Raw genomic sequence first — 13172 nt, 5'->3', positions numbered from 1 at the left:
TTAAATAAAGCAAAACATCATCAGCAAATAAATTAATCTTATATTCTTCCTGATTAACTCTGAAACCCATAATATCTGGGTCCGTTCTAATTAATTCAGCTAATGGTTCTATCGCCAACACAAATAAAGCAGGTGATAATGGACAACCTTGTCTAGTGGACCTTGTTAACTGAAATGATGTTGAAATTTGACCATTTGTCACTACTTTAGCTTTGGGATTAGTATTTAAGGTTTTAATCCATATTTTTCCAATACCTTAAATAAAAAATCCCATTCAAGTCTATCAAATGCTTTTTCTGCATCTAAGGCAACAGCTACACTCATTTCCTCCCTCTTTTGTGCCAAATGAATTATACTAAGTAACCGAGTTACATTATCTGCCGATTGTCTATTTTTGATAAATCCTGTTTGATCCATATGTATTAATTTTGGTAAGTATTTAGATAATCTATTAGATAAAATGTTTGCTATTATTTTATAGTCAGTATTCAACAAAGAAATAGGTCTATATGATGTTGGTTTTAAAAGATCTCCATCTTTTTTTGGCAATACTATTAAAATAGCTGTCGAAAAAGATTCTGGAAGTTTATGCGTACTTTCCGCTTAGTATATTAACTCCATAAAAGGAGTTAGTAAATCTTTAAACTTTTTATAAAATTTGGGCAGAAAATCATCTTCTCCTGGGGATTTATTACTCTGAAGTGATCCTAGAGCTTCTTTGACCTCTTTTAATGTAAAAGGTATATCTAATCCCTTCTGTTCTTCCAAATTCAATTTTGGAAGAGTTATTTGTGATAAAAACCTTTCTATCTCGACATTATCATTTTGTGATTCTGATTGATACAGTTCAGAATAAGAATTCTTAAAAGTTACATTAATTTCTAAAGGTTTATAAGTAATTTTATTTACACTTGTTCTAATTGCATTTATCGTTTTGGAAATCTGGTCTGTTTTTAACTGCCAAGCAAGAATCTTGTGTGATCTTTCACCTAGTTCATAATATCTCTGTTTAGTTCTCATAATTGCTTTTTCTATTCGATATGTCTGAAGTGTATTATATTGTAACTTCTTGTTAACAAGTTGTCTTCGTTTTTCTTCTGTCATATATCTTTGAGATTTTTTTCTAATTTTGTAATCTCTTTTTCCAATTGATCTATTTGTACCATATATTCCTTCTTAATTTTAGAAGTATAACTTATTATCTGGCCTCTCAAATCTGCCTTCATTGCTTCCCATACTATAAATTTATCATCAACTGAATGTAAATTTGTATCTAAAAAAAACTGAATCTGCTTTTTCATGAAATCACAAAAATCTTGACATTTTAATAATATTGAATTAAATCTCCATCTGTAATTCAATTCCTCTTTATCCATCATTATCATTGTCAAGGGGGAACGATCAGATAATATTCTTGCTTTATATTCCATATTTTTCACTCTGTCTTGAATATTCGTTGATAATAGGAAAAAATCTATCCTTGAATAAGTTTTATGTCTATTTGAATAAAATGAGTAATCTCTCTCTTTTGGATTAATTCTTCTCCATATATCAATCAAATTTAAATCTTTCATCAATGATAGTTAATTTTGCTACTTTTGATTTTGTAACAACCTTTGTTGATCTATCTAAAACTGGGTCTAGACAAAAGTTAAAATCTCCACCTATTAATATTTTGTCATGTGCATCAGCCAAATTCAAAAAGACCTCTTGTATAAATTTTACATCATTTTCATTTGGTGCATAAATATTCATAAGAGTCCACAGTTCTGAAAAAATTTGACAATGTATAATTACATATCTCCCCACAGAATCAATTAAAACATTTTGTATTTTAATTGGTAAAGTTTTATTAACTAAAATTGCAACTCCCCTCGCCTTTGAATTAAATGAAACTGCAATAACATTTCCGACCCAATCTCTTTTTAATTTCTGATGTTCTATCTCTGTTAAGTGTGTTTCTTGTTTAAAAAAAAGCTATATCTATTTTCATTTTCTTAATGTATGTTAAAATTCTTTTTCTTTTCACCGGTCCATTAAGCCCATTAACATTAAAACTTTAAAAATTCAGTAAATTAGTCATTATTTTTAACAGGGTTACTCCAGTCTATAGTAATACCTAACCTTTCAACTTTCATAGTACCTTGGGGAATCTTTTTAAAATTCTCCGTGTTGCTACGTGTCTCCCCCCCCCCCCCCCCCGATTGTCCAGGCAAAGAAAGAAAGATTAAAGAAAAATAGATTATAAAGAAAAAAATAACAAAATACCCCCCTACTAATGTTGTGAATAAAGAAAAAACACAACATTAACCCCCTCCGTTGTGCGGGTCATGGCAATCGCCATGATTACATATATGATCCGAAGTTCCCCCAGCTCCCCGGAAACAAAAAAGTATATGTAAGAGAAGAAAAAATAATATCACTACTCTCGATTAATATTTCTCAAATTTTTACCTTTCTCCCCCTGTATCATATAATTAAGAATGTATTTAAATATTCTTCTGTCCTTAAACATCCATCAACTCCATTCACTGTCCCTGTCTTCATCTTTAATCTGTTTCACTTTAAAATCTTTGGCTGTGGTTAGCAAATATTGGGAGTTCTTGTGCAAGTTCTTCCGCATTCCGTTAATCAGTAAAAGATCTTCTTTTTCCGTCATCCAAAAAAATTATCAGGGTTGCCGGGTGGCGCAATATAAATTTATAACCCTTTTCCCATAAAACTTTTTTCGCTGGTTTAAATTCCTTCTTTCTCTTCAAAAGGTCATAACTTATATCACGATAGAAAAGAACTGTTTCCCTTCTATCATCAATGGCCTGTTTCTCTTTCTGGCACATTGGGCAGCCGCCTTCAGGATCTTTTCTTTATCTTGATATCTTAAGCATTTTTATCAAGATTGATCGTGGGTTTTGATCAACTTGAGGTCTTGATCTTAAGGTTCTGTGAGCCCTTTCAATTTCAATTAACTGGGTTCCTTCCTCCATTTCCAGAATCCATTTTTGAAAAAAAATTATTGGATCCTCTCCCTCTATACCTTCTTTAAGTCCAACAATCTTAATATTATTTTGTCTGCTAAAATTTTCAAGTACATCCACTTTTTCCAACAACCATTTTCTTTCTGATGTCCAGGCAGAAATATTATCTTCCATTTTATTCACTCTATCAATGGTGTCTCCCATTGTTTCTTCCAAGTTTTTAATTTTCTTGTCCATTTTGTCCTGTCTTTTCATCATTTTATCAAACATAATCTTCATATTTTAATCTTTATTTCTTTTAATGCTTTTAATTCATGCATTATTTGCACCAAAGATTTTTTTATGTCTCCAATATCACCTCCAACCTCTTCCTGTTGCTCTTCTTTGTTTGTCTCTTCATCTTCGTCTGATTTATCCAGAGAATCTAATTCCACCTCATATTCACTTTCAGTTCTGATCATAGCTGGGATTTGTAGTTTGGGTTGCTCGTGTTTGTGCATGCCCCTTCCTTCACGCATGCACAATTCCTGTTGCTATTTTTTTTTGGAAACGGTTGATGTTGCCGCAATTTCCTGTTCTGTATCACCGGAGGTAAAATGCACTTGAGCCTGAGGCTCTTTCATGGCGGCCGGCCTTGATTCTTTTCCAACTTGTGTTGTCTTCAAAGTAGTAGTTTTCTTCTATTTCTGTTTAGGAGGCATATCTTAAGACAGTCCTGAGTAGTTTATAAGTAATTTTTAAAAGGTATTTACTAACTTTTCTTCACCTAAACATTATTTTACTGGTTTTTTACGGGAGAGCTGGATTTCCACGTTGCGATCCTACGTCATCACATGACGTCCCCCTGCTGTAATCCTCATGAACATAGACAGGAGTCACAGGAAGCGATCTGGCATTTGAACCTGTTCCAATGTTTAACAATTGATCCGGTCTTCACCTCAATGTCCTTTTCCCCGCTCCCTCGCTTGGAGCATTCTGGGCAGTTTTGGGCCCCTGATTCAAGGAAGGATGTGCTGACACTGAAGACAGTTCAAAGACAGTCACAAGAATGATTCCGGGATTTAAAGGCTTTATCATGTGAGGAACGTTTGATGGTTCTGGGCCTTTGATAGATGGAATTCAGAAGGATGATGGCAGATCTCATTGAAAAGGCCTAGATAGAGTGGACATGGAGGGGATATTTATAGCAGGGGAGTCAAGGACCAGAGGACTCAGTCTCAGAACGGAGATCATCACCAGAGTGTTGAATCTGTGGAATTCCTTGCCACAGGCAGCTGTGAAGGCCGGGTTATTGTGTGTATTGAGGCAGAGGTTGAGAGGTTCTTGATTAGTCAGGGTGCAAAAGGTTATGGGAAGAAGGCAGGAGAATGGGGTTGAGAGGAAAATGAATCAGCCATAATGAAATGGCAGAGCAGACTCAATGGCCAAATGGCCTAATTCTGCTCCTATATCTTATGGTTGCATGGAATTCAAACATCCGTCAATGCCTGCCAGGAGCATTGAACTGGATGGTAGGTCAGTCCCTCAACCATTGTACTGTCATACTCCACATAATCATTTGGATGATTTGCTACAACTTTTGCTTGTTTGTTCTTTATGTGACGTGGGCAATCATGGACTTTCCATGACTGTTCTTGGCAAATTTTTCTGCAGAGGTGGTTTGCCATTGCCTTATTCTGGGCAGTGTCTTTACAAGATGGGTAACCCCAGCCATTATCAATACTCTTCAGAGATTGTCTGCCTGGTATCAGTGGTTAAATCAAAAGGACTTGTGATACGCACCAGCTGCTCCCATGATTTCACGTGACCCTGATCAGTGGGGGGGGGGGGGGGGGTGGGGGACAAGTAGATGCTACACCTTGCCCAAGTGTGACCTGCAGGCTAGCAGGAAGGAGCGCTTAACACCTCCTTTGGTAGAGACGTATCTCCACCTCGTCACCCACTTCTACTCACCAAAGCCAAAACTCCAGAATTCTTGGGAGGGTCCCACTATGTCAACATAACCTCCATAAATGAACATCTGAGCCTCAAACACCACAGCAGTGTGTCCCTTCCGATTCTTGGGTGCCTGTTTCTGAGGGAGCAAAAGGTAAATTTAATCAATATCCTTTTTTTTTAAACCCTTTTCCCCCGTTGCCCTGTATCGTGCACAATAATCTGGTAGAAAAGGCAGATAATCAGCATCCTTGGCCTTCTGGTAATGTTCTTGCACTCGGCAAAGAAGAACAAGAAGCCTGGGCAAACCGTTAGCAGTTCTTCTTTGCCCGTTTCCCGTTAAACTGTTAACGATTCAACTTCTGCTGCAAGGACACTTGAGTCTCTCATTTTATGTCGTACCTAAAATCTGCAGCACTGTACATGACTCTTAGGTACGTGTATATTATATATAACTAGGATGCCTAAGACTTTTGCAAAGTACTGTAACTTTCTGTATTGCACTCTACTGCCACTGGAGCTGCAAGATAAATAGCAACTTCCCTAGGCTACCTGACCCGCAAACAATTCTCAGGTGCTCTCCTTGCCTCTTAAAGTTTTATGAGAAGTAAAGATATTTGATATTGATGTGTTATAGTCATACATATTGAGCTGTGGTGAAAATTTTAAGATCTCATCAGCTAGGAATTCTAATCTTGGCTAATATTCAAAGAACATTTATTAGCAAGGTCAAAATGCGGTATACAACTCCGAGATTCATCTTCCCCACAGACAGCCACAAAACAAGGAAAAGCACCGAACCTGTTTCAAGAAAAATATCAGACACCCAACGCACAAAATAAAAGAACAAATCGCACAAACGGCAAGAAAAAAAGACAGAAAACTGAATACAAAACACCAAATCACAAAGTCATCAGAAGTGTCCAGGCATATCCAGCACCACCTCTCTCGCTATCTGTAGGACGCAGCACCAGTCTGCTCCGATCAAAATCACACAAAACAATTCAAAAAAGCATCCAAAAACGTGTTGTACCATGAACTACAGAGTCCAATCTGCAAACTGCATCGATTAAACCTCGCCCACAGTATTATGGAATTAAATATTGCACTTGGAAGAATTAAAGGTGAATAAACAGATTTTCAGAAAGCATTTTAGAGAAGATACCAAACCAGTAACCACTCAGGGAAATGCAAAGAAATTGGTCAAGGACAGAAAGCATGGGGACAGTGTTCTGTTGATTTTCAACAGAGCTCTAAATTCATACAGTCACACAGTAGGGAAACTGGTTATTTGACCCATTTGGTCCATGCCAACCAAGACAGTCTTGTCATGTAGTCCCATTTGCCCACATCACTGTAAACCTGTCCTATCCATCTCCCTGTCCACGTGTTTTTTCAAGAGCCCCGAGGTAATGTTACAGCTCTATAAAACTCTGGTTAGGCCACATTTGGATAATGTGTTCCGTTCTGGTCACCTCATTATAGGAAAGATGTGGAAGTTTTAGAGAGAGTGCAGATGTGATTTAACAGGATATCTGTTAAATCAGATATCAGATATTAAATCAAGACAGATATATTCCAAAGAAGAAGAAATTTTCAAATGGAAAAAGGATGCAACCATGGCTGACAAGAGAAGTCAAAGCCAAAGTAAAAGCAAAGCAGAGGGCATACAAGGAAGCAAAACTTAGTGGGAAGACAGAGGATTGGGAAGTTTTTAAAAGCTTACAAAAGGAAACTATGAAGGTCATTAAGAAGGAAAAGATGAACTATGAAAGGAACCTAGCAAATAATATCAAAGAGGATAGTAAAAGCTTTTCCAATTATATAAAGAGTAAAAGACAGGTGAGAGTAGATATAGGACCGATAGAAAATGATGCTGGAGAAATTGTAATGGGAGATAAGGAGATGGCGGAGGAACTGAACAAGTATTTTGCATCAGCCTTCACTGAGGAAGATATCAGCAGTATACCGGACGTTCAAGGGTGTCAGGGAAGAGAAATATGCGCAGTCACAATTACGACAGAGAAAGTACTCAGGAAGCTGAATAATCTAAGGGTAGATAAATCTCCTGGACCAGATGGAATGCACCCTTGTGTTCTGAAGGAGGTAGCAGTGGAGATTGTGGAGGCATTAGCAATGATCTTTCAAAAGTCGATAGATTCTGGCCTGGTTCCGGAGGACTGGAAGATTGCAAATGTCAGTCCGCTATTTAAGAAGGGGGCAAGGAAGCAAAAAGGAAATTATAGACCTGTTAGCTTGGCATCAGTGGTTGGGAAGCTGTTGGGAGTTGATTGTCAAGGATGAGGTTATGGAGTACCTGGAGGCATATAAGATAGGCAGAACTCGGCATGGTTTCCTTAAAGGAAAATCCTGCCTGACAAACCTAGTGAAATTTTTTGAGGAAATTACAAGTAGGCTAGACAAGGGAGATGCAGTGGATGTTGTGTATTTGGATTTTAAGAAGGCCTTTGACAAGGTGCCACACATGAGGCTGCTAAACAAGGTAAGAGCCCATGGAATTACAGGAAAGTTACATACGTGGATAAAGCATTGGTTGATTGGCAGGAAACAGAGTGAGAATAAAGGGATCCCATTCTGGTTGGCTGCCGGTTACCAGTGGTGTTCCACAGGGGTCCGTGTTGGGGCCGCTTCTTTTTACGTTGTATATCAACGATTTGGATTATGGAATAGATGGCTTTGTGGCTAAGTTTGCTGATGATACAAAGACAGGTGGAGGGGCCGGTAGTGCTGAGGAAACAGAGAGACTGCAGACAGACTTGGATAGATTGGGGGAATGGGCAAAGAAGTGGCAAATGAATTACAATATGGGAAAGTTGTACAGTCATGCACTTTGGTAGAAGAAATAAAGGGGCAGACTATTATTTAAATGGGGAGAGAATTCAAAGTTCTGAGATGCAACGGGACTTGGGAGTCCTCGTGCAGGATACCCTTAAGGTTAACCTCCAGGTTGAGTCGGTGGTGAAGGGGGTGAATGCAATGTTGGCATTCATTTCTAGAGGAATTGAGTATAGGAGCAGGGATGTGACGTTGAGGCTCTATAAGGCACTGGTAAGACCTCACTTGGAATACTGTGTGCAGTTTTGGGCTCCTTATTTAAAAAAGGATGTGCTGACATTGGAGAGGGTTCAGAGAAGATTCACTAGAATGATTCCGGGAATGAGAGGGTTAACATATGAGGAACATTTGACCGTTCCTGGACTGTACTCCTTGGAGTTTAGAAGAATGAGGGGGGACCTCATAGAAACATTTCGAATGTTGAAAGGCATGGACAGAGTGGATGTGGCAAAGTTGTTTCCCATGGTGGGGGAGTCTAGTATGAGAGGACATGACTTGAGGATTGCAGGGCGCCCATTCAGAACAGAGATGCGAAAAAAATTTTTTAGCCAGAAGGTGGTGAATCTATGGAATTTGTTGCCACAGGTGGCAGTGGAGGCCAAGTCATTGGGTGTATTTAAGGCAGAGATTGATAGGTATCTGAGTAGTCAGGGCATCAAAGGTTATGGTGAGAAGGCGGGGGAATGGGACTAAAGGGGAGATTGGATCAGCTCATGATGAAATGGCGGAGCAGACTCGATGGGTTGAATGGCCGACTTCTGCTCCTTTGTCTTATGGTCTGGATTCGAGAACATGTCTTATGAGGAACGGTTGAACAAGCTTGGGCTTTTCTCTTTGGAGTGCAGGAGGATGAGAGATGACTTGATAGAGGTGCATAAAATGATAATTGAATTTATTACTTACATCCTTCATATACATGAGTAAAAATCTTTATGTTACATCTCTGTCTAAATGTGTAATTTATAGTTATTTATAATAAATGGTATGTACAATAGAGCAGACAATATAACATAGAAATACAGTTGTGTCAGCATGAATTAAGCAGTCAGATGGCCTGGTGGAAGAAGCTGTCCCAGAGCTTGTTGGTCCTGGCTTTTATGCAGTGGTACCGTTTCCCAGACGGTGGCAGCTGGAACAGTTTGTGGTTGGGGTGACTTGGGTCTCCAATGATCCTTTGGGCCCTTTTTAACACACCAGTCTTTCCAAATGTCCTGAATAGTGTGGAGTTCACATCTACAGATCCTGAGAGGCAGGATTTATGAACATTTGGAGAGGCATAATATGATTAGGAATAGTCAGCATGGCTTTGTCAAAGGCAGGTTGTGCCTTATGAGCCTGATTGAATTTTTTGAGGACGTGACTAAACACATTGATGAGGTAGAGCAGTAGATGTTTATATGGATTTCAGCAAGGCGTTTGATAAGGTACCCTTTGCAAGGCTTATTGAGAAAGTAAGGAGGCATGGGATCCAAGGGAACATTGCTTTGTGGATCCAGAAGTGGCAAAGAGTGGTTGTAGATGGGTGATATTCTGCATGGAGGCCAGTGACCAGTGGTGTGGTTAAAGGATCTGTTCTGGAACCCGTATCCTTTCTGATTTTTATCAATGACCTGGATGAGAAAGTGGAGGGATGGGTTAGTAAGGTTGCTGATGACACAAAGGTTGGAAGTGTTGTGGATAGTGTGGAGGGCTGTCAGAGGTTACAGCGAGACACTGATAGGATGCAAAACCGGGCTGAGAAGTGACAGATGGAATTCAGCCCAGATAAGTGTGAAGTGGTTCATTTTGGTAGGTCAAATATGATGGCAGAATATAGCATTAATGGCAAGACTATCAGCGGCATGGAGGATCAGAAGGATCTTGGGGTCAGAGTCCATACGTCCAAGTCCAAAGCTGCTGTGCAGGTTGACTGTGTGGTTAAGAAGGCATATGGTGTATTGGCCTTCATCAGTCATGGGATTGAGTTTAAGAACCCAGAGGTAATGTTGCAGCTATATGGGACCCTGGTTAGATCCTGCTTGGGAGTACTGTGCTCAATTCTGGTCACCTCACTACAGGAAGGACGTGGAAACGATAGAAAGGGTGCAGAGAAGATTTACAAGGATGTTGCCTGGACTGGGGAGCATGCCTTATGACAATAGTTGAGTGAATGCGTTTTTTTTTTTCCTTGGAGCTATGTTGGATGAGAGGTGACCTGATAGAGGTGTACAAGATAATGACAGACATTAATTGTATGGATAGTCAGAGGCTTTTTCCCAGGTGTGAAATGACTAGCAAAAGAGGGCATAGTTTTAAGGTGCTTGGAAGTAGGTACAGAGGAGATGTCAGAGGTACGTTTGTTGGTTTATTTTATACGCAGAGTGGTGAGTGCGAGGAATGGGCTGCCAGTGGCAGTGGTGGTGGAGATGGATACGATAGGGTCTTCTAAGAGACTCCTGGGTAGGTACATAGAGCTTAGAAAAACAGAGGGCTATAGGTAAGCCTCAGTAGTTTCAAGGTAGGGACATGTTTGGCATGGCTTTGTGGGCCGAAGGGCCTGTATTGTGCTGTAGGTTTTCTATGTCCTACGTTTCTATAGATGCACTGGGCTGTCCGCACCACTCTCTGCAGAGTCCTGTGATTGAGGGAAGTACAGTTCCCATGCCAGACAGTGATGTAGCCAGTCAGGATGTTCTCAATTGAAGAGTGGACAGCCAATGCTTTTTTTCACCCAGGGTGAAAGTTATCTAATAATAGAGGGCATAATTTTTAAGGTGACCAGCGGAAAGTATAGTTTTTCTTAATTACAGAGAGTGGTGAGAATGTGGAATGCACCGTCAGGGATGAAGGTAGAAGCAGATACACCAGGGACATTTAGGAGACTGAGATAGGCACACAGATGAAAGAGACATGGAGCATGATGTGGGAGGGAAGCATTCAATCAATGAGAATCAGGTTTAATATCACTGGCATACGTTTTGAAATGTGTTGTTATGTGGCAGCAGTGCATTGCAGTACGTAATAATAAACTACAGTATGTATATATACTAAAAAGATAAAATAAATAAATAGTGCAGAGAGGAGAAAAGTAGCCTTCAAGTATGTTGAAAGATTGGCTCAAATTGTGGGCTGAAGGGCCTGTTATATATTAAATCTTGTTAATGTACCTGCCTCAACCACTCCCTCTGGCAGCTCTTCGCTCGTATAGACCAGCAGCTGGGTGAAAAGGTTGCCTCTCGGGTTCCTTCTCACCCTAAACCTATGCACAGGAGATACTTGTCAGTTTGTAAACAAGCACCCACACATGAAATGTAATAATGATCATTTTAACAGTGTGAGCTGAGAGTTTAATATTAAACACGGCTCTTTTGCAGTGTTTGTGCCACAGGATTTTGAGTCTCTCATTTTATAGACAATAGGTGCAGAAGTAGACCATTCGGCCCCTTGAGCCTGCACCGCCATTTTGAGATCATGGCTGATCAACTACTATCAATACCCGGTTCCTGCCTTGTCCCCATATCCCTTAATTCCCCTATCCATAAGATACCTATCTAGCTCCTTCTTGAAAGCATCCAGAGAATTGGCCTCCACTACCTTCCGAGGCAGTGCATTCCAGACCCCCACAACTCTCTGGGAGAAAAAGTTTTTCCTTAACTCTGTCCTAAATGACCTACCCCTTATTCTCAAACCATGCACTCTGGTACTGGACTCTCCCAGCATCTGGAACATATTTCCTGCCTCTATCTTGTCCAATCCCTTAATAATCTTATATGTTTCAATCAGATCCCCTCTCAATCTCCTTAATTCCAGCATGTACAAGCCCAGTCTCTCTAACCTCTCTGCGTAAGACAGTCCAGACATCCCAGGAATTAACCTCGTGAATCTACGCTGCACTTCCTCTACAGCCAGGATGTCCTTCCTTAACCCTGGAGACCAAAACTGTACACAATACTCCAGGTGTGGTCTCACCAGGGCTCTGTACAAATGCAAGAGGATTTCCTTGCTCTTGTACTCAATTCCCGTTGTAATAAAGGCCAACATTCCATTAGCCTTCTTCACTGCCTGCTGCACTTGCTCATTCACCTTCAGTGACTGATGAACAAGGACTCCTAGATCTCTTTGTATTTCTCCCTTCCCCAACTCTATACCGTTCAGATAATAATCTGCCTTCCTGTTCTTACTCCCAAAGTGGATAACCTCACACTTATTCACATTAAACGCCATCTGCCAAGTATCTGCCCACTCACCCAGCCTATCCAAGTCACCCTGAATTCTCCTAACATCCTCATCACATGTCACACTGCCACCCAGCTTAGTATCATCAGCAAATTTGCTGATGTTATTTTCAATGCCTTCATCCAAATCATTGACATAAATTGTAAACAGCTGTGGTCCCAATACCAAGCCCACTAGTCACCACCTGCCATTCCGAGAAACACCCATTCACCTCTACCCTTTGCTTTCTATCTGCCAACCAGTTTTCTATCCATGTCAATGTCTTCCCCCCCGATGCCCCCAATGTCATATTAAAATCTACGGTAATGTGCAAAAGTCTTAGGCACATATATTATATATAACTAAAGATGCCCAAGACTTTTGCACAATACTATAATTTTCTGTATTGCACTGTACTTCTGCCGCACGAAAAAAATCATGACACATGTGAGTGATGATGAACCTGATTCTGATATGGGTCTCTAGTGTGGACTGAGAGTGGGAAGGGGGCAGGGAGAGAGGAATCATGGTTGGGAAAGGGGGAAGGGAGAGGAGAGGGAGGGAGAAGGCAGAGGAAATACATTCTGTAATGATCAATAATCCAATTGTTTGTAACCCAATTACCTTGCCTGATGTCTCAGACACCCACACTACCAACTCCCCCCCACCGTCCCTGACCACCTGTCCCACACCCCTCCCCTGATGCTGCACCCTCACCATTCCCAACATCCTCTGCTCCCACCAGATTTACGCACTCGCTCTCCACTCCATGTTGACAAATATGGGACTGTGCAAAAGTCTTAGACATCCCAGCTACACATGTGCCTAAGCCTTTTGCACAGGACTGTACATGCAAATATTTGCCCCCTCACACAGGCACAATGTAAATTTCTTACCACAGGCTCGCAAGAAAACGTTTCATGCCACCAAGTCCACTTCGCTGCGCCTAAGAAAAATAGAACATTATATGAAAATAATAGAACATCATGATATGAAAGTAATAGAACATCATTTCCTTGAATGTGGTGCCACAGATAGATATGGCCGTAAAGAGATATTCTGGCCCATTGTCTTTCATAAATCAATCTAATGAGTACAAGAGTTGGGACGTTATGTTGACATTTTATAAGATGTTGTTAAGGCCAAATTTGGAGTATTGTGTGCAGTTCTGAAAGGATATCAATAAGGCTGAAAGAGTATAGAGAAAATGTA

The 13172-nt window shown here is 40.3% G+C and overlaps 1 protein-coding gene across 2 annotated transcripts in view; it reads right to left on the bottom strand.

The window, feature by feature from the left end:
• klhdc3l (kelch domain containing 3-like) overlaps positions 1 to 13172 on the bottom strand; it is a 113313-nt gene that overhangs the window by 50659 nt on the left and 49482 nt on the right. For both annotated transcript variants that reach the window (XM_073027001.1, XM_073027011.1), the window contains exons 5-6: positions 12857 to 12906; positions 4929 to 5049 (exon numbers count right to left, since the gene is read on the bottom strand). In XM_073027001.1, coding sequence (XP_072883102.1) covers positions 4929 to 5049; positions 12857 to 12906 — 171 coding nt within the window. The remainder of the gene's footprint in view (positions 1 to 4928; positions 5050 to 12856; positions 12907 to 13172) is intronic.

This window comes from Hemitrygon akajei, chromosome 2 (assembly GCF_048418815.1).
Source record: "Hemitrygon akajei chromosome 2, sHemAka1.3, whole genome shotgun sequence".
Lineage (NCBI taxonomy): Eukaryota > Metazoa > Chordata > Chondrichthyes > Myliobatiformes > Dasyatidae > Hemitrygon > Hemitrygon akajei.
The sequence above is the reverse complement of the archived record's forward strand: the minus strand, read 5'-3'. Positions and strand labels throughout refer to the sequence as shown.